The sequence below is a fragment of the Zonotrichia leucophrys genome, chromosome 2 (assembly GCF_028769735.1).
Source record: "Zonotrichia leucophrys gambelii isolate GWCS_2022_RI chromosome 2, RI_Zleu_2.0, whole genome shotgun sequence".
In the NCBI taxonomy this organism is placed as follows: Eukaryota; Metazoa; Chordata; class Aves; order Passeriformes; family Passerellidae; genus Zonotrichia; species Zonotrichia leucophrys.
In genome coordinates, this window is record NC_088171.1 from 42,312,870 (window position 1) to 42,333,812 (window position 20,943).

Here is a 20,943-nt window from a genome sequence, read left to right on the forward strand (position 1 = left end):
TGTTAATGCAGCACAGACACTGTAGGGTACTGTCTCTTGTGTATTCTGGAATGCCTGCATTTTTCATTTAGACGGCTCCATGTAAGTACATGGTCACTACAATTTTCTCCATAATTTTGTCAAGAGTTCTGATTTTCATAAGCAGATGCATATCCACAAATGTTTTAGCTTTAGAGTATTTCAAACTTTGGGATATAGTTGGTAGGAATATAATGGAAGAGAACTGAATTTTTCATGACTGGGTGACTGGTGTTACTTAAATGCAGTATTTTTTAATCTGGTTTTAGACTAAGCTGCAGCTGGAAAGGTGTGCTGTGTTTGATAACAATAATAGAGTCAACCTGTGTTGTTACTTTAGAGTAACTGAGATATGATAGCAGTTATCTGTTCTCATGGAATTCATATTTAACTAAACTGCAGAGTGCAATAATGTTTGCATGAACTTTTGTAGAATCAAATACGTTTTATAGACAACTTTCTAGCATTTTTTAATGTCTGTTCTTCATTCCTGTTCTCCCTCACCACAGTCACCCCCATCAGTTTCAGACAAATTCATATTCCTGGGGCAGTTTCTGGACCCTGCTAAACCTTTAGTAGTATCTGGATGCTCTTGTTAACCTTAAGTGAATTTTTTTGGAATAGCTGTTTTGTCTGTAATGGCAGAGTTGGGTCAGATGCCAGACAAATTAAGGCATGGATGGTCTTCACTTAGAATTATAAAGTGCTCTAACATCTCAGAGAAAGTAGCACAGAGCCATTGCAAGTACATTTCTACATCAGATCATAAGGCAGATAGTTGGATTGAATGCTTTTGCTAGAGAAATACACCTAACCTTTTCTGTGTGAAAGAATTGCATTTGTGTTACAATTTAATGGACATCAGTTCAGAAGCATCAAATATAACTTGATGCAGGCTAAAGTTCTCTCAACAGTTGTTTTGGGCTGAAACTTTAGAGTATTGTTCAGGATTTGTCATTCATAAATCCTTGGTTATTTTTCCAGGTGAAGTCTGTGAAAACTGGGTCAGTCTTTTGGACAATCTGCTGCTGTCTGTCTTACTTTTACATGGTAAGGCTTTTGTATATATAATAGCTAAACTATTTGAGTAACTTACATAATTTATATGTTGACAAAGAAGAGAATAAGGCTATTTTCATCTTTGTTGGAACCAGAATATAAAATTCTTGCTTTGTATTGTTATTAAAACCTTAAATATATGACTAAACAACATAGTATGTAAAGGTAAAGTATTTAAATCAACATGATTAAACATGATTGATTGGGGAAAAAATGAAAATATAATAACTTCACTTACCAATTTTTTCCATGCTGTGAATAGGTGCTCTGATTCAGTTGGATTTTTATTTGGGTACAAGTAAATTAAGGTATAATTTTAATGTTTATGTGTCTGTGTGTCATTACCATAATGCAATAATAATCAGAATATTTAGAATGTGAGGACAAAGTTGCATTTTTATAATTTTGAAAGCTATTTCTATGGGTATAATTATGCCGTAAAGTAAAGCTTACCACTAGAACTGATGAATGACTTCAATGTCATAATAAATGATCATAAATGCCCTTTTCATTCTTGATCTATGAAAATGAAGGCTATTGCAGAGATTTTCCTAGGGGCTAACAGAGGGGGAAAACACTAGTAAACATGAGGAGATAAAAGTAATAGAAAAATGGAGGGAATTGGTTTTCCTCCTCCTCCATCTTCTAAAACATTACACTAAGAATTCTCTTGTTTGAGTCAAACATGTGTTTTTTTCCCCTAACTGATAAACTTTTTGTGGCTGTATGAAAAATGAATTACTCTCAAAATAGCCAGTGCTAGGACAGTCAGGCTAATTGCTTGGTGACAGTTAAGATTGAGGTCTCAAATACTGCTTTCCTATCATCAGGTAACGGAGTTTGCAAAAACAAGGAGCTTCTGGATTGGTTTATGTACCTTAAAGTCAAGGTTAATTCAAAGGTTGTCTGGATGCTGTCTAGTTTTCCTCTAGCTTTAATGTCCATTTGGTTTTCTGGGAGACTTTTGCAGCTAATATAGGAGATAATAGCCTTGTGTTTGTCACCAAAGATACTAAGATAGCTATTTCTTGTTAAGAGTACATTTATTCATTCCATTTCTCCTCCTTTTTGCCACATTGCTTAATAGAGAGCCACTTCTTTATACACAGCATTGCTGTTTATATAGCTTTATAGTGAAAAAGTCCTGTAGCTTTGGTACATGTTTAAGTCCGGTATAAAAGCTGCAAGTAAATTTTTGAGTTGTAATATTTGTATAGCACAGTATTTTTTATATTGTGCCAATTTATTGGTAAGATCCTCTAAAAGTGCCTTCATAAACATACAAATAAAAAATACAATACTTTCACAATTTCTGCTAAAAATCACACAATAACAGGTTCTTAGCATCTTGGTGTGTGGCATTGTATGTGAGAGTATGTGATCATGTGTGTGCATGATATCTGAACTTAAGAATCAATGTAATCATGACAGTCAATCCTTATATATAAGTGGGGGGTGCTGTTATTTTCCTTTCAAGTTCTATCAGCTCTATGAAAGGTTCAGATTCATTTGTAGCTTTGCTTCACATCTCACTGAATAGATGTTAGAATTTTATTGCTTGTATCTTCATCATCCCACATATGACGGCCTTCCCTACATTGTATTTACCTTTTGGAAAGAATTTTGTGGAGTTGCCCTTCTAGATATTTTGCTTAAGTATATTTTTAGGACAAAACATAATTTTCCACTTGTTACATTGTAATAATTTATCTTTCTCTGGTGGAGTTAGTAATTTTCAGTGTAAGTTGGAAGTTAAATCAGAGTTTTGAGATAGTAAGAGTTCAGTCCTTGAATGGGAAGTTTGAACAACAGCTTGAAAGGCAAAGGGATATTGCATGAACTGACAAATCTTTCCTGATAACTAAATCTGCCTTAGAATATATACCTAACTCACTGTGGTAATTTGACTCATAGCCTTGCATTGGATTCAATATAGAGTAGGGTGTTTTTTCCTTGGATTTATATTTTTAGCCTTTGTTTTACTTCATCAACTTCTGCTTCATATGGCTTTTCATGGCAAGGAGGTAAAATAAAAGAAAGCTTTACATTGAAGCAATCCTGTAGGAGTAATAGCATGTCTCCACTCCTTGCCAATCTGTGAGGATGCCTCAGTTTTGTTTGAAAAGTTCCAAAGCACATCTTCAGTATAATTTTCTGTGCCTAGATTTGGGTTCAAATTTTGATAATTAGGGATGCAGGTCTCTGGTGCATGCAAGCTGTGAACTCCTTCATTGAAACCTTTCCCTGAATTTGACAGTGGTGTTTGCATGTGTGAGCTCTATTCTGTCTTACCGGTCCTCAGGTACATATTTTCTCCCATTAAATAAACTTAGCTGTGTAAAACATGATACTTCATCCAAGTAATTAGGCACTAGGATTTTGATAATCTGAAATGAGTTACCAGAGAACTTTGATTATTTTATTCTACTTGTTTCATGTTGTCTGAATTGCTTACCATAAATTTTGAAATGCTGGGGTTTGTAGTATTAGTGTCAAAAGACAGTAATCTTGGCCTCATGTTTTTTTTAGAATTTGTTCTATAGAACATAGTCATTTGGGTTTCTTTTTGGATTCTGGGGCTTTAAAAATAGCTACATGAATCTAAACCCTAAAGTACAATTAAAGTGAAAACCACATTAGCTACTGCATGCTAAAAATGAAGATCTAGGTTAGGCATGGTGCATATGGGAGAAGTCTAGACTGTAATATGACAAGAGGACATGTTAAAATACAGATTGTCTAGTCAATATGAGCCTTTCTAAATATGTTAGAAATTTAGATAGCACATTGTAGTGATAGCTCAGTAAATCCTCACTGAAACCAGCAATCTGTTAATAACACTGGAGTGTTTCAGTTCTAAGTACACCAGTCCTTCTCAACAGCTCTTGTTGCCACAGGTTTGCACTGTCTGTAATATTGTTGTATATCATTCCACAGTGCTCAGTCCTGATTTCATGTGCTTCCATACTCTTCCCTTTGTTCATTTCCCTACACTGCAACCTGCACTGGCTGCTCTGGTCCCAGAGTTGTGCTCCTGGAGCTGCACCTTGCTCCCTTTCCCTCTCTAGCTGGAGATAATGTTCCTTGTCCTCGGCAAAAAGTGCATGGTGCTAAATTTGTCAAAGAAAGTTTTGCATCCTGCATGAGATCATAGAATATCCCGAGTTGGAAGGGACCCACAAGGATCATCAAAGCCCAGCTCATGGCCCTGCAGATCCTTCCACTGCCTTGAGTTGCAGCCTTCACCATGGGGAAGGGCCTCCAGCATAACATTTGTTTGCCAGTATGGCCAGATTAGCTTGGGAGGAGGACATCCAGGAAGGGTAGCCTAGGAAATCCATCAGCCCATTTCAAACACCTCTGATATGTGGGCTTTGTTGTGGTTTTCTTTTATAATATATATTGAGGAGGATTCTGGTGGTATTAGCAGTAGTTCTGACTGCTTGTGTAGATGGGCTGTGTGTTTTCTTGTTAGACCATCAAGATGTATAAATCTACCATGGGCTGTCCTAAGAATTTGCAGATATTTTCAGGTCTAATCTCCTGTTCCATTTGTCTTAGGTCTCTGCATGGGGTGGTTATGTTTTCATCATCAACCTTATTCCACTGCATGTGTTTGTTCTGTTGCTGATGCAGAGATACAGCAGGAGAGTCTACATTGGTAAGTTCTGTTCACTGCAAAGTCATTCTCAAATACTTAAAACATGAGACACAAAATTATTGTACTGATGTGTTTTGTATCAAGTAGGTGTTAAGTAATTGCATATCAGATTGAGTTGTTTTAATTTGATTACTGATTATAGTCAGTTATTTTCTACAACATGGAAATAAGGAGTTGAAGCATACTCACACTTCCAAAATTTCATATATATTGCTACTAATTAATTTTTTCCTTTCTAGTGAATGGGAAAGAAAAATGGGTGGTTTGATGTAAAAGAACCCTATTAATATCTTGTAAACATGCATTACATGTGTGCTTTTAATAATGTTTTTTTTCCAAGTATATAAAACAATTGGTATTCTTAAAAGTTATACAGCAGAAATTATGCAAACATCTAGATAAAGACATAAGAAATTTTGAGCAGCCACGTAAGTTTTAGATCACTGAGAAGAGGCTTGCACAGTAAGAGTCTCCCCACTCCATGGGAATCCTTAAAATTGTATTGGATTAATTGGTCAGCCTTCCTTCCAGTTTCAGGAGTGTGTGAATAGGGATCCTGGGAGCCTAACTTTTCTATTGATTTGCCTGACATTTAAATACTGTGTAAACTGTTTTTACTGACACTTTACCCATAAAATCAGTTGGCCATGATGTAGGTGTGTGAATGGAATATTTAGTAAGCAATTCAGGTGTTCAGAGATTTAGAAGTTAGCTGGAACACTTTTAATGTGAAGCCTTTACCATAGGTAGGTGGAGAACATAATGTGTGCTGAAGCGTAATCACAAAGCATTTCATATTTGTAAATATATTTTTATTCCTCGTTTTAGTACTGTTTTATTTTTGTATTTTCAATTATTTTAATGCTTTTTTTAGTCCCTGCTAGAGAAATTACTTCAGGTACATATATGTGAACCACTATATATCACAATTGCCTTATTTACTCAAGTTCAGTTTTGAATTTTTGTTATCAAAACTATAAATATTACTTCCATACTACTTTGCTATTCTATGTAAGTAAGAATTGGAAATTGATTAAAATTTTAAAAAGAGAGAAAGAAGAATCTCTAACCCATCTTACTTAGATTTATTAGTATTAGTTAACTTCTTCATTAACTACTTCTTCCTAACTTAAGGGGAAAGTAATTTATCTCGTTTTCTGTTTAAAAATGTTTTATTGAGTATTTTCATTTTCTGATTTCTATGAATTAGGCTAGAGAAAATTAGATCAACTAATTATAAATCCTGAAGCAATATGGTAGCCAGAAACAATAAGGAATAAATGCTCTTGCTTTTTCAGCTTTAAATTAACTAGTCTTTGAACTCATGTGGGAAAAATAGTACTGCAAGTTCATAGGAATTAAAGGGTTTGGCAGATGTTTGTTTTGCAAATAGCTGCAGTGTTTTGAGATGTTATTGCCCTTCAGCAGTGAGGGATATGTGCTTCCATGGAGCTGTCAGAATGAAAATGTGATCAGTGCTCTGTGTTTCATTGCAACTGCTGTCTTAATTTAAGCTTTCCTGGGAAGCCCTAGAGAAGTCTGTACAGCTCACATTACTGTGTCATTTCTGGGTTTGTTTAACAGGATGTTTTTGTAAAACAGGTAAGAATGTTCAAGCACTTCTGAGAGGAAATTCAAGTGTGCTTCACCTCCAAACTATTCAGATAGGGAGAAGAGTTTACAAAAGCTCCTTGAAGCAGGGAAAATAAAGATATTTGGGGAGTTTCTGTTGCAATTGCTACTGCGCCTGCAACAGTCTTAAAATTCTTAAAAAACTTACCACGTGCAGCTAAAACCTTTGGAAAATATTGTCAGCTGACAATAGATAATAAAAGCTACATATTTTTTACTGTTATGGAGAATTTTGGTGGTTTTAATCTCTAGATCAGTTGTTTACATTTATTTCAAGCTAGCATGAGCCATTTTATAAAGGTTCTTTGTGTTAAGTTTAATCCAACATAGCATAAATGTAGAGAATAGTATTTGTCAGAACCAAATTTTTTAAAATAGTGGTGGATTCCTGGTATATCTTTCTCATAAGAGTGTTCATACACCAAGGAAAAGGTTAGTGGGACATGACTGATATATCTGGGAATGTAACTCAGAATCATGGAATGAGTAAAAATTTCCAGAATGTGAAGGGTTTGCCAATTTTAAAATATTTTAGGGCTGGAAGGCAGATGACTTTATTAGCCAGATAGCTTCTGACCTATTTGGCATCAATAGTGATGATGCTACCTCTGTCTGAAAGCTCAAGCTGTGCTTTTATTATTTTTTCATCTTGACAAGGGCCAGTGCCTTTCATTCAGAAACTCTAGTTTAATCATTATGAACAAGTGCTTACAATTCCAGTGTATTAACAGAGTGGTGAGTAACTTCTTTATTCAGATACAGCAACCATTGATACTATATTCTATCATTGTAGTCTCTCTTTAGTTCTCATATGTTTAAAAAGTAAATGGTTTTACACTTGGAAGGCTATAGATTTATCTTATATTTGCACACTTCAATTTTATAATTTTTCATACAATTTTTTTAGGTTCTGTATAATTATCAGAATATTTAATAAAACACGCGAGAATCTTCCAGAATTTAAAACTTCATTTCAGTAATCCCTTGTTAGATGTCTTGTATTATATCATTAAAACAGGCATATATTTATATCAACTACTTCAGTGTTCTAAAATTTCAGATTGAGTGTTTTTTTTCTGGTGATTGTAATCCATTAATTGAAAGAATGTCTCCAGTATATGATTATACTCTCCAGAGAAGCTTTTCAGTAGGTCTTTCCTGTGTTTGTGTGGTGTACTGCAAATTAAATTCTTTGTAAAATGACTTTATCCACAGTAGGTCAGAATGATTTTGTTCTGGAGTTGATGAAAGTTATAGCCATAAGAACAGCATGCAAGAATCAAAATTAACTCCTTATTTTTGCAAAGACTGTGCAAACTGTAGAATATAAAAGAATATTAAAAGTTAGTGATGATATATTGCCCTGATGTTTCTAACTTCCTAGAAAAATTGTCATGTTGTGTAAATTATCTTTTTTGAAAATCTTTTCAGTACCAGGCACTATGTACCTTTTTGAAAGAAGTGGGAGTGAGGGACTGGGATGGGGGTGGGCAGTGCACATAGCAAGTATAGCAGTTGCAGGACTGGCCTTAAAAATGGTGATTTACAGTGGTCTGACAAATGTGAAATGTAGTGATTTATGCCAACCATTGAACTTCCACAGGATGGCAGTGTTGTAACAGTTGCATGGTACAGTAAATGATTTATGTTGTAGTGAATTCTTCAAAAATTGGGCTTCCTGCAGGAAAAACACATTTCAGTGACTTAAGAGGGCATAGGTGAGTAGCTAGGCCAAGCTGTGCGATACAGGTGCTTGAAAGAATAAACCATCCCTTCTGACTGGTTTGGAGCTCAGACAGTGCCCTGGGAGCATAATCCCTCAGTGAGACCACATAGGTGCTGTGGCAATGACACCTCTGCTCAGTGATGCACTCCTCACAACTGACCTCATGGAGTTACTGAAGGGGCCCATGAGAACAGGGATCTCTTGGTAAGATCCAGGTTATCTACCGCCAGATAGTGGTTTAGGATTTGTAAGAGTTTAAAAATATGACAGGTGGATTATTGCTGTTTTCCACTGAAGGAATGGACTTCAAATTGGCTGGTTACATCAACTGTAATCAGCCTCATGGCTTTTCAGATTTGGTATTCTTACCTTCCCCTTCCATCTCTTCTTCACCTTGTAATATTGAGGACCAAACCCCTTTCAAAATAAAGTATATAAATGTTAATGCATGTACAATAAGAATTTATATTAATAATAGTAATTAATGATGTTCTTGGCCTCTGTTTTCTGGGGGATTATAAATCCCCAGGGTTGATACAGCTCTATCAATACATATGCTTAATATTAATTTTTAATTCTATTGTTGTTCAATTTCTTGCCTTCCCTCTGCTGTTGTGTTAAGTAAAGAACAATGGTGCCTGTTTGCATTTTCTAAAGAAGTAGTGGACTCTTAAAGGTTTTGCTTTTTTGAGGTCTGATCCCTTCAATTTCTCCTCATATAGAAAGCTTCCTATGTCACTTGTTTTTTGAGAGCTCTTTCTATATCCATGACTCTCAAAACCAAGATGGGAAGAGAAAACTTTTTACAAGCTGAAGAATCTTAGGTAAATGGCTTATTTTCCTAGGAGGAGATAAAACAGTGCAATTTGAAAGAACAGTGTGCTGCTACATCCACTAAAATGGGTTGCAATGGACAGCTTTATTCTAGTCAGTGAAGAAAAAAAGAAATTCAGACGGCTGAAATATTTAGCATACTACAGATCTGTTTTGCTGTCAGTGGATTTAGGAGAGAAGGTGGACTCCTCTCTGACGATGGAGCCAATGCTTTTTCAAACGTGTATTAATTCTGTTCCCATCTTTCTCTTCCCTCTCCTCACATTTTTCTCTCCTAGCATATAGCACTTTCTACATTGTGGGGTTAATATTATCGATGCAGATACCTTTTGTGGGATTTCAGCCAATTAGAACAAGTGAACACATGGCAGCTGCAGGTAAGAAAATGAAGCTTCTGCATCCAACCGCCTCCTTAGCACAGGAAAACCTCAAAACACTTGCAGCTTTATTTCCTTGTATTAAAAAAAAATCAGCTAACTAGACAAATTGTTAAAGAAAGAGGTACAATTTAGTGTCTTCTGAGAAGTTTTCTTTCCAATTGACACAATATCCTCATTTTGTGTGAGCTAATGGAGGTAAAATGCTTCCATAAGACTGGATCTGTTAGCATTCTGACAAGCGCTTACTTTACACATTGATAATCTCTGCTGGTTTGCAATACAATGTTGCCTTCACACGTTGTACAACTGAAATATTCCAATGTACAATAGAAACATTGGTAACACAGTTTTTACTGAGCCATTTGGTTTTAGAGTTGATAATCTTCTGTAATTTTTCAATGCAGGCTAAATACAAATTACATTACTAATCAGGAGGGTGATTTTTAAAATAACCATTTTCAATCTTGTTTGGAGTTTTTTTGATTTCTTTAAGTTGATTTTTCCATAGTTGTTGGCACTCAGACATCTTGATTTCTTGACAGCAATAACCTCTGCTAACAGTGAGTTTAACTGCATGCACTGTTTGTGTGATAGAGTCCAGTTAGATTCCCCAATGGTTTTTTTTACATTTAGTCACTTACCAGAATGTATTTGGGACAGTAATGGGACCATCATTAAAATTTAACACAAAAATACTTTCAAAATGGAGACTTGCAACAATCTGAATATCATGGAAAAAGAATTAATTACCTAGCCATATTCAGATTCTGAAGATTTTTTACATTTATTTAGTGAATAGAATTTTTGTCTTTCTCTATGAGCTCAGACCTAGTGAATTTCATTGTGTACCTTGAATTCTTTGTTAATTTGAAAAAAGATGATGCACTTCTGTTTTATTTTATTCCTCTGCCAGCCAGCATTGAATTTTCACTTTTGAAAGGATTCATCAGTGGATTGATCTGACTATATACCGTGAAATGAATAATAACTGAAATACCATGTCTAAGTTCTGGGTTTAATGTTAAACTCTGAACAGCCTTTTTGAGTATATTGGGTGCTTCACCATTGAATTCTGGTGTTTCAACACTAACTTTATATAATTCAGTTGACTTAATACTTACTTGGTTTGGCTTTTTTCTTTCATTAATTCCTCCCATTTTATTCAGTAACTTAGTTTGCATACATTTCTGTATTAGCATTGTGTGTTGCCTGAAGTCTGTCTCTTAATTTTTCACCACATCTAGCTAGGTATGTTAACCTGTATTGCTGTCAATCAATGCAATCTGCTTTTCAGGAGATTCTCTCCTTTAGAATATTTTATCTCATTGGAAGCTTCTGGTTTTGCAAGTGTCATGCCTGTTAAGTATTAAAGGTTATTTGTGAGAAAGTGATGTTATACTAGTTTCTAGATGTCAGGGTGTACCCTATGTTTATTTTTCCAATTCAAATATTGGCAAATATGCTGGTTGCTTTAACAGGTGTACTGCTTTTGAGCATTTAAACAAGAACTTTCCTCTTTCCATAGGTGTTTTTGCACTGCTGCAGGCTTATGCATTTTTGCAGTATCTGAGAGACAGATTAACAAAGCAAGAATTTCAGACATTGTTCTTCTTGGGCGTCTCACTAGCTGCTGGTACTGTATTCCTGAGTGTCATCTATTTGACATACACAGGTAAATAAATGTGAAACTCATTTACCTTCACAGCTTGTAAGCCAGATGATCAACATTTGGTTTAGCCTAAAGTAGTTGTTTCAACATTTTGGACTATTTAGTAGCAGTTTTATTTTTGTTACTTATGATATCACAGTTCCAAAAGAATTTTTAGCATCTCTGTTTGTTTCAAAGTCTTCTAAAACATGGTGGTTTGATTTGCTTTTCCATGCATAAGTTAGCAAAGTTTTCAGACTGGCATATCAAAACAAAAATTGGCTTCTAATCTCAGCATGCAGCCAAATATGTATTCAGTTGCTGTGCTTGGGAATGTTGATTTCATCTTCTGAAATTCACTGATCAGTATCCCTGCTTCATCAGCTGGAGCAGGCCTTGTTCCCCCTTGTTCTGACAGGCTGTGTGATCTGGGCTCCTGACACCTCACAGCGCTCTGACCTCTCTAGATTATCTTAATTCTCCTCTTGCACAAGAGAGTGCCCACATCTGGACCCTTTAGCCCAGCATGGGGAAGAAAGAGCTTCAGGTTTTGGACTGAAATCCTGCCTGCCACAAGGCATATCAGCCACTCTTTTCAATTTAGCACAGTTCCTTTTGGCCTCTGGGATATTTTTACTTTCTGTCAGCCAGTGGTTGGACCCCAATCCACTGTGTACTACCTTGAGCTTGTCAGGACAGCCAGTTTTCAACCAGTCAAATGGTCTGTTTGTCCTATCAATTCTTCTTCAGCTATTAATGAGCAATGAAGAAAACATTTATCAGTGTATTTCAGGAAGCTGTTCCATGGCTTTTCAGCAGCTCAGCTTCCTGCCCTTAGGTTCCCACACGCAGCTTCCTGCCCTGCCTAGAGGTGCAGCAGTAGCCAGTTCCCAGGCACCCAGGTGAAGATGCTGGGTAGCGCTCATGTTGGCCAACTCTTCCAGCACCCTCAGGTGAAGGCTGTCTGCATCCAGAGAAGATCATAACCAGTAGTGTCCTGTGTGCTGACAGCTCCTTCATGTGCACATAGTGGATTGGCAGCAATCTTTTCATCTGGAGACTGAAGGGAAAAATATGTCTTGTATTAGAAAGTTAACCACAATATTTGAATGTCTAAATTAGATACTGAAGTAACCTTTCAGTCAGATTATACTCATTTTGAATATAAGATAGAGGAAAGACTTACTGAGTCACACACAAAAACTTGGGTAATAATTAAAGGATTTAACCTTCTCTTATTTCTCCTTGTCTGTGTCTGTCTTCAGGAGGAGCTGAAGCAATTGCAAAGAAAGCAGAAATAAAAATTTAAGAATCATCTTAAAACTTTTAATAATAATTTTTATCTTTCATCTAATAATTATACTGTTTCTTTTCATCTTATCATATTCAACTTACCTAAAAGCCCTGTTTTATCAAATAATATGTAAAGCTTATCAGCATGTCTAATAGCAGCTTTTATATTCCATGCTACAAGTAGATTCACCAGGAGAGAAATAAAAGGAAACCAGCATTTCATTTAGTGTTTGTTTTTTGGCTATAGAGTGCTCCCAGTTTCCTGCTCTGACATTTCAGAAAAAGGAAATACTTTCTTATCAATTATGTTTTCTTTTTCTCATACTCCTTCATAGAGTATAGTTTGCTATCTGTCATATTATTTGAGATATATTTAGTATTGCATTGCTTTGACTTTTGGAAGTGTGCGTGTCTTGATACTCAGATTGTCCTTAACAAGTACAATGTGATCCTGTAAGTGTGTTCTAAAACCAGTTTGCTTCATGGTTGGTGGATTTTATAGCCTGCCTAATGCAGTAGGTATGGTTCACATATATTACAAGTTCAGTGAAAATTTCTTTGGGTTTGTGTTATAACTTGAGGGAGTAGGAAAATTATTTCATTTTAAAACCTAGGCAGCAAAAAGGTTTTTCTTCCTCCTTTTTCAGGTTATATTGCTCCTTGGAGTGGCAGATTTTATTCACTGTGGGACACTGGGTAAGTAAGCATATAAGATTTGGATATTGGTAGCATTTTACTGAAAACTAATAATCATTTCCTCTCCTCATTCCCAAATCCATTTAGTATTTCAGTCAAGGAGAATCAAGAGCACTCAGCAGGGGCAAGGGAGGGGGAAAGGAGTGGTGATTGGCACACCTGGGGCAGGAACCGGGATAACTGAGACAGGCTATGACATCACACTGCAACAAGTTCTCTAAAGAAAGTATTTATAGCAGCTATTTCATGGTCTTTACAACCACTTCACTGATTTGTCTCTGCAAATTCTTGCTTTTTTGCAAATCTTTGAATATGTAATATATGTTTTTTCTATATGAAGCTGTAGTATGTATGTCAGCATGAAATAACTGCAAGCTGTGCCAACACTTGAGTACACATTTGAAAATTACTAAGAGCCTTAGGCTATTTTCATTGTGCAATATTGCACAAAATCACCAAAATGTTGCACATATGATCTTGCATGTTGCCTCTATATTACATTCATGCATCTGTTTTTTATATACAGATGTCCACTCTGAACAATTGTTTTATTAATGTGTGTTTTCACAGGTAAAAATCTTGTTAATCTTTTGTTTTAGTTAACCTTTGAAAATACTATGTTGGATTCTTTGGTCAGCCCAGAGAAAAGGAATAAAATGGAGAGTATTTTTCTCAGATAAATATTTTAAAGTGAAATTCAGTTGCTAGATTTTTGTTAAGATTTAAAGCAAGGATAGAGCAACTTCAAACTTTGTGCAGTTCAGACTTTTTTTCAGGCTCCAAAATCCACGTCATACAGGACTCTGTCCCAACTCTATAATAAATGTGGTAGAACAAATGTTAGTAAAGAAGCCTCAGATTTACTTGAGCAATATATAGATTTTGTTCTTTGCCTGTCTATATATATGTATACACATATATAAAAATATATGTATATTCAGAGCATTAAACTTTTGAGGGCTTGTCTACATTAGAAAAACATATTGTGTTAAAACACACAATACAGTTTTGAACGAGAACTAGATCTCAGTGAAGAAAAGGACATATGTTTGATACCTCACCATTCAATCATGGTAGCACCCTAGATTAGGTCCATATGTATAGTTGTCTGTAATATAGAGCACAGTTTTGTCCTTGTCTGCACTGAGTGTTTGACATGTTGTTTAGATGACATGTGTTTCCAAGTGTAGACAAGGCCTGTTTTCTTCAGTATCTGAAAGAATATGGGTGCATCAGTAACTGATCTGGTATTTAATACTCTCTCTTTACTAAGAAAATGAAGATATTCTGTGTAGAGGTTTTGAAATACAATGTTGAAAATTTAGGAGATTTACTAGGATTGATGATTCAAAAATGTAGTAAAGGTGCTTCCATTGCTGTGTGTTTCCATTTTGGTGAATTTGGCCTCATATTTAGCCATGAACAAATGAAACATCTATAATTTTAATTGTCTTAATTAGTATGGAAATAATTGTTGTTTTAAATAATATACACCAAATGCTTCCTAGATCCAGTAAGGCCTAGGGATTTCTTTGGTATAAGAGTTTCATCAGATTTCTGCTGATCAGGGCACTTGCCATTTAAAATTGAAATGCTTCCTTTGAGATGAATTTCAGAATTCCTAATGTTTACAGGTTTTAATAATTTTATCTTTTCAAAATAATTTGAACTGAATTTTTTTTAAAAAAGGTATGCGAAAATTCACATCCCGATCATTGCCTCTGTGTCTGAGCATCAGCCTACAACATGGGTTTCCTTCTTTTTTGATCTGCATATTCTCGTGTGTACTTTCCCAGCAGGGCTGTGGTTCTGTATCAAAAACATCAATGATGAAAGAGTCTTTGGTAAGAGAAAATACTTTTAAATTATTTTGAAAAAGTTTGCCTTCATTTTACTTTGGTTTTGTTTGCTCAAAGGTGATATGTGGCTTGTTCTAAAATATGGTTTAAAAGTGATGTGTTTAGAGGTGATTATTAAGAGTTGTCTGCACCCAGCAGTCTTTAAAGCAGTTTATAAAAGTGCAGAGGTTGCTGAAAAGGTGATGGAGTGTAGTTCCAGGAGGTGGGATGCAGTCATTTGATGTGTTCAGTTCTGCAGCTGGAGTTGCACATTCTGGTGGGATGCAGTTCCACAGTACAGGTTAGCCAGGAGAACAGTGTGCAAAGGCAGGGTCCCTACTTTGGACATCTGGCACTCATCCCATCACAAATCATTCAAAATGCCCTTGCTTTCCAGGTTTTCTGTTCTTTTGAGGAACAGAATCTCTTGCTTTGGAAGAAGTGCTAGATAAGGCACAAGCCAAAATGGAAGTGTGGGGTCTCCCTATGTCAGTGACAACTTTTTTTTTTCTTTTTTTTTAATGCAAAACTGTATTGTGAAAGCCAGCTTCTGATTTTGAGTGAGGCTTGTAACCCATATGGAGGAGTGAAGATCAGTCAGGTCTTGGACTTTGACAGGGACAGGAGGCTCCAGGCTAATATAAATGCCTCTTAGGCAACCTAAAACTTGTGGGCAGTATGAATGTTTACAATGAATGTTTATCAGCTTGCTTTCAGCCTTCTACTGGAGGCTGCACCTTCCATTTAACACAGCTTAAAGAGACCTATGAGTGAGGATGGAGAGCCATACTGCCTCATCACAATGTAGAAGATATTTACATGATGTAATCTTATAAATCAGTGTCCCTTGATCTCTGTGGCAAATCTTTCACAAGAGGATATTGTTAAACTGTAGCAGATGAGTCTACCGCAAGGAATTCATTATTGGATATTCCCTATGAGTGTATACAGGATTGTTTGGGGGTTTTTTTGTTTCTAATAAATGTGTTCTTAATGTTTTGTAGTATTCTGAAAATCTTGGTTTATATTTTGTGGAAGACAAAGTGGAGGTAATACTGCTCAGGAATACTTACTTCAGAATAGGGCTCTCAATATCATGTTATTCATCTGTATAGAATTATAATGTAGACAAGCCCCCAATTCATCCAGAGATACCTCTAACTTAAATCAAAATTTAATATTTACATGAAATTGTAACACTTCCTTTTGCTTTTTCAGTTCTAATAGCTTGTTTGGTCTAGAGCTGTTTGATTTTTTTTAATCAAATGAAATTACCTATTATTCCAGTAGCATTGTTGGTGTAAATATTAAATTTCACTAATAATGTATCTTCTGACACATTACTAATGAATATTGAAAATGGGGTTGTGTTATTCTTAACAGTTGTGGAGATGAATCTCAGGAAGGGTTTGAGGCTTCAGAGGGATAAACGTTAATTCAGCCGTATGACTGTACATTAAAAAGCAATGAAATGCAAGATGCACACTCAAGCCTTTATACACACAGATGCTCAACCCACTTCCAGAAGCAGTTTTATGGAGAGCTTGTACGTGTGCAGTCAGAGTGAGTGTTATTTTCCAAGTGTCACCATTAGCTGTGTTTCCCTGCAGTTGCTCTGTATGCAATCAGCGCTGTTTACTTTGCTGGAGTGATGGTCCGCCTGATGCTCACTCTGACTCCAGTGGTCTGTATGCTGTCAGCAATTGCCTTCTCCAATGTCTTTGAGCGTTATTTGGGTGATGATATGAAGAGGGAAAATCCACCAATAGAAGACAGCAGTGATGAGGATGACAAAAGGAACCCTGGCAACCTGTATGATAAGGTGAGGGGAGGAAGCAAGAGTTAGAAAATTTGTTTTCCAATGTCAAGGATGATAGAAGTTGCCATAACAGGTACATTTGTGTTTGTTTAGGCAGGCAAAGTGAGGAAACATGTGTCTGAGCAGGAAAAAACAGAAGAAGGGCTGGGCCCCAATATCAAGAACATTGTGACGATGCTGATGCTGATGTTGTTGATGATGTTTGCTGTTCACTGTACCTGGGTAACCAGCAATGCGTACTCCAGCCCCAGCGTGGTTCTCGCCTCCTATAACCATGATGGGTAAGTAAGGTCTACAGTCTGAAGTGATTAAAGCCTTTTTTACTGCCATGGCATTACCAATTTGCTTTGCCTTTTTAAAATCACTCCTTATTATAGAAAGGAATTGTGACCAGAACAATAAATTATTCATACTCTAGTTTTCAAAAAGATACAACTTTTTTGAAATATTTAATTAAATATATGAAAATAATCCTACCCAAAGCCAATAAAAATGATGGTTAAAAAAGCCTTGGAGTGAACTGGGAAAACTTGTTTAAGAGTATATATTTGACTGCATTTAGTCATGTCTTCAAAAGCAGTCATGTCTTCAGAGCAGTTCAGCTTCTGGACATTCAGCTGTCAGAGAGTTCAAACTTATGACTGCTGGTGACAAAATCCCTCAAAGGGAGCTGAGCTCCTTAGAAAACCCTTATTTGTGAGCCCAGACTTACCATGGGGCAGTTGATTTGTTGGCAGTATCTGTACAGATGCAAATGAAAGGAACTGTTTTGCAGCACTCGGAACATCCTGGATGACTTCAGAGAAGCCTATTACTGGCTCAGGCAGAACACGGACGAGCACGCCAGAGTGATGTCGTGGTGGGACTATGGCTACCAGATAGCAGGAATGGCCAACAGGACAACCCTGGTTGATAACAACACTTGGAACAACAGCCACATCGCCTTGGTAAGGGTGGCAGTTTTCTAGGGAGCAGAAACACCAAAATGTTTACACTGCAGTCCAACATGAAATTGCAGATGTCTCTTAGGGTGATTGATATTAAGGAGAAATTGTATGGAGTCAGAAACACAAATGTGGAAGAGACACATTTCTTTCATGTGTTAAAACTCAAGTATAGGGATCAATTTTGCTTTAAAGTTTTTGTTTTGTTTACTTGGAGCTTCCAAAACTTCACTTCCACTTCACTTTTTCTTTTGTTTGGGGGAGGATAGACATGACCTAAGGTAACCATTCCCCTTGGGATTGATGCTGTAACAGCTGGTACCACTGCTATCAAAGTAAGGATCCTTGCATTTCAGCAGTGTCACTGCTGAGTGGATTTCTGAATGGCACGTGAAAACTGACCACAGGATTTGACAAATTTTCAGACATCTGGGAAATCACAGGAAGTGATTATTTATGACTAGCTGTGGAAGTGTAGCAGACTTAATGCAATTCTGTCTTCTCAAATTTGCAGATAGACAAAATGACTGCACCTTTAATTTCTTTCACTTCTGAGGAGTAAGTTTAACCTTTGTACATGTGCCTAAGGCAGGGTGTTAGTGTTGCCTGTGGTTACAGGGCACCACCTTGGGCAACTTGTGCCATGCAATGACTCCTCATCAATCACATTTCTTCCCAGAATGTTTTGCTACAAGGGCAGGATGGGGGAAGGGCTCAAGAAATTAGGATAATTAGGATAGTTTTTGCATTCTTCCTGTCTTGGGTCAATAGTGAGTACAGCTGTGGACCAGATCTGCCAAAAAGCAGTGTACAAAGCCAACAAATTAATGAAGAAGTGCTTTGAGCAGAGTCCCAAAAAATGTGTGTTGGGGGAAGAGAGATGACACATCCACAATTTTTACAGGGCAGGAAACTCCCATTCAGCTAGAAGCAAACTTGAGAAATTGTACTAATGGTGTTAATACCAGTCTAATGTCAGTCAGCATGCATTGCCATGTACTCTGAGGCACTTCTAATTTGGTTGGTGACCTGACAATGACAGCATTGGTGTGTTTTAATGGACACTCAGCTTTGATATATCTGTGTGCCTCCCTCTGCTACAAGAGGTAGAAATGCAGATACTGCATCCAAACTCACAGTTTCTTGCAGGACAAGGTGCATCCTGTGAATAGAGACTGTGGAAGTCATCTGTGTTGCCTAGGCACAGTAAGCACACACATTGCAGCAACTGCCCATAATGGCTTTCAGGAAAGAATTCTCTTGAGTGCTGCATTGTCAAGTTCCATTTTGGCATGAAGACTCCATAAAGGGGGACCCAAGCAATAAATGTGTGTTGTGGCCAATACCTGCACTTGTGCTGTAAACAACGCATGCCCTGGAGATGTGTCCAGGTGATTTTGTCCTGCACAGAGATGGAAATCTGGCAAATAACCTCACATTAATTAGGATAATGGCCAAGAAGCTGAGGTTCTTGGTCTTATGACAGCTTGCTGCCTAAGCTTAGTGCTCTCTAATTACATTCTTAGCTGAATGTTGCCAAGTCATGTGCAATATTATGTATATTGTAGTTTCTCCCTTAGACTACAGCAATACCTTACTGTGCCTTAAGGACAAGAGCTTCAAGAGCAAACAAAACTGCTGAACTGCATGCCAGTTACTGACCAAATTCTTTTTAGTGTGAGAAGTGACCAGGATACAAGAGGTGCTGGATACAGCTCTAAAAGGTTTTATTCTGATATTTTCTCTGTGTAGATTTACCTTGAATTCAGTGCTGAGGGTGCCTGTGTACTACTTGGTGCAATGCACAATGGCTGCTTCATTAATGGACAGAGCTCAAGGAAAAAAAAATCACATTTCAAATAATTTGTACACTTTGGGTTGTGTCTAAATCTTTGAAAATAATTTGTAATTAGATATTTTCTGTAACACTTAAGTTTTTGGTAATACAGTTATGACTTGAAAAATATGTAGGTGCCACAAAAGGAAAACCCTTGTTGCTACTTTTCATACTCAAAACACTCCTATCAACAGGCAGCACTCTTCTTACAGAGGAGAAAATATTTCAGTTTAGGCTTGGCTTTTGTGGTTCTAAACATTCACCGTGGGTTTTCTTTATCTAGAATGAAAATGTTGCCTTTGGTTGACAAGCAGGCATTAGAGAATCACAGGACCACAGGCTGGAAGGGAGTGCAGTGGGTCACTGGTCCAACCTCCCTGCTCAAGCAGGGCCATCCTAGAGCATGTGGCACAGGATTCCTGGGCTTTGGCCTGGCTGTATTGATCTGTGGAGCTGTTCCATAGGCAACTATGCAGAAATTTAAGATATTTTTGCAATTATACAGGTGGGAAAGGCAATGTCATCAAATGAGTCTGCAGCATATGAGATCATGAGAAGCCTGGATGTGGATTATGTGTTGATTATTTTTGGTGGTGTGATTGGCTACTCTGGTGATGATATTAATAAGTTCTTGTGGATGGTGAGAATAGCAGAGGGGGAGCATCCCAAAGATATACGGGTAAGTGGAACCTCTACTTTCTCTTTTTAAAAAAAACCCTTTTATTTATGTTATCACTTGTCTGGGAGTGGTTACTACAGTGGAGGGAAATCTCTGCTACTTAATTGCCATTTTATTTGAAACATGTGCTGGGGTTGTTTTTCTAGAACAGTAGGAGTGCAGGGGCCTGTAGCCCAGTTTCTTTCAATGGTTTGGATTCTGAAAGGTCAGTAGCCTCAAAAGCTTTTCACGTTTATGCACAATACTAAAAGTAGGAATTTTTCCTGTAATTCTTGCTGGTATGTCTCTGTGCATCATCACAAGGAAAAAAGTAGGAATGTTTAGACTGTTTAAACAGCATTACAAATTTCTTCAAACTCTGTAATAGCAGGAGACAAGTGAAAGTGTTAATATTGACTTATGTAGAGTTTAAGCTGTTCAAACACCTCTGAGATTGCAGAAGTCTGTAGTAATATTTTCTTAAGCCTAACAAAAACTCCTAGATATTGAGCACAGGCTTTAGGGAGTAGCCCGTGTGCGCACTTTCATCTTGTACCTGAGATGAAAACGGCAGAAATTGTTTGTTTAAACATGGAGAATATATGAAGTTTATAGTGACCCTGCAGATCTCGTGTATTAACAATACAGTGTTCGTTGCCTTTCTGAAGAATAGATGCCCAACTAAATTTTACAGTTTGAGGTAACTTTTCCAGAGCCACTTACAGTGATGTGACAAAACTTCTAACAGCACAAACTACAGATTTAGGAAAACTGATCCATTGGGGTCTGGCTTACAAGCAGGTAGTTTGCAACTATTTCACCTTTAATGAGCACCATTTCTTTCATTTTAAGGTTACCTTAAATCAGTTTTAAACTGTAATAGCCAGTTGAGATTCTTAG

The 20,943-nt window shown here is 36.8% G+C and overlaps 1 protein-coding gene across 1 annotated transcript in view; it reads left to right on the plus strand.

Moving 5' to 3' along the window:
* Nucleotides 1–20,943, plus strand: part of STT3B (STT3 oligosaccharyltransferase complex catalytic subunit B) — a 51,195-nt gene that overhangs the window by 25,232 nt on the left and 5,020 nt on the right. Inside the window, exons 4-13 of the mRNA XM_064704711.1 lie at nucleotides 1,003–1,068; nucleotides 4,639–4,738; nucleotides 9,209–9,307; nucleotides 10,836–10,982; nucleotides 12,899–12,947; nucleotides 14,637–14,791; nucleotides 16,396–16,607; nucleotides 16,698–16,885; nucleotides 17,380–17,551; nucleotides 19,891–20,064. Of these exons, the coding sequence (XP_064560781.1) occupies nucleotides 1,003–1,068; nucleotides 4,639–4,738; nucleotides 9,209–9,307; nucleotides 10,836–10,982; nucleotides 12,899–12,947; nucleotides 14,637–14,791; nucleotides 16,396–16,607; nucleotides 16,698–16,885; nucleotides 17,380–17,551; nucleotides 19,891–20,064 (1,362 nt within the window). The remainder of the gene's footprint in view (nucleotides 1–1,002; nucleotides 1,069–4,638; nucleotides 4,739–9,208; nucleotides 9,308–10,835; nucleotides 10,983–12,898; nucleotides 12,948–14,636; nucleotides 14,792–16,395; nucleotides 16,608–16,697; nucleotides 16,886–17,379; nucleotides 17,552–19,890; nucleotides 20,065–20,943) is intronic.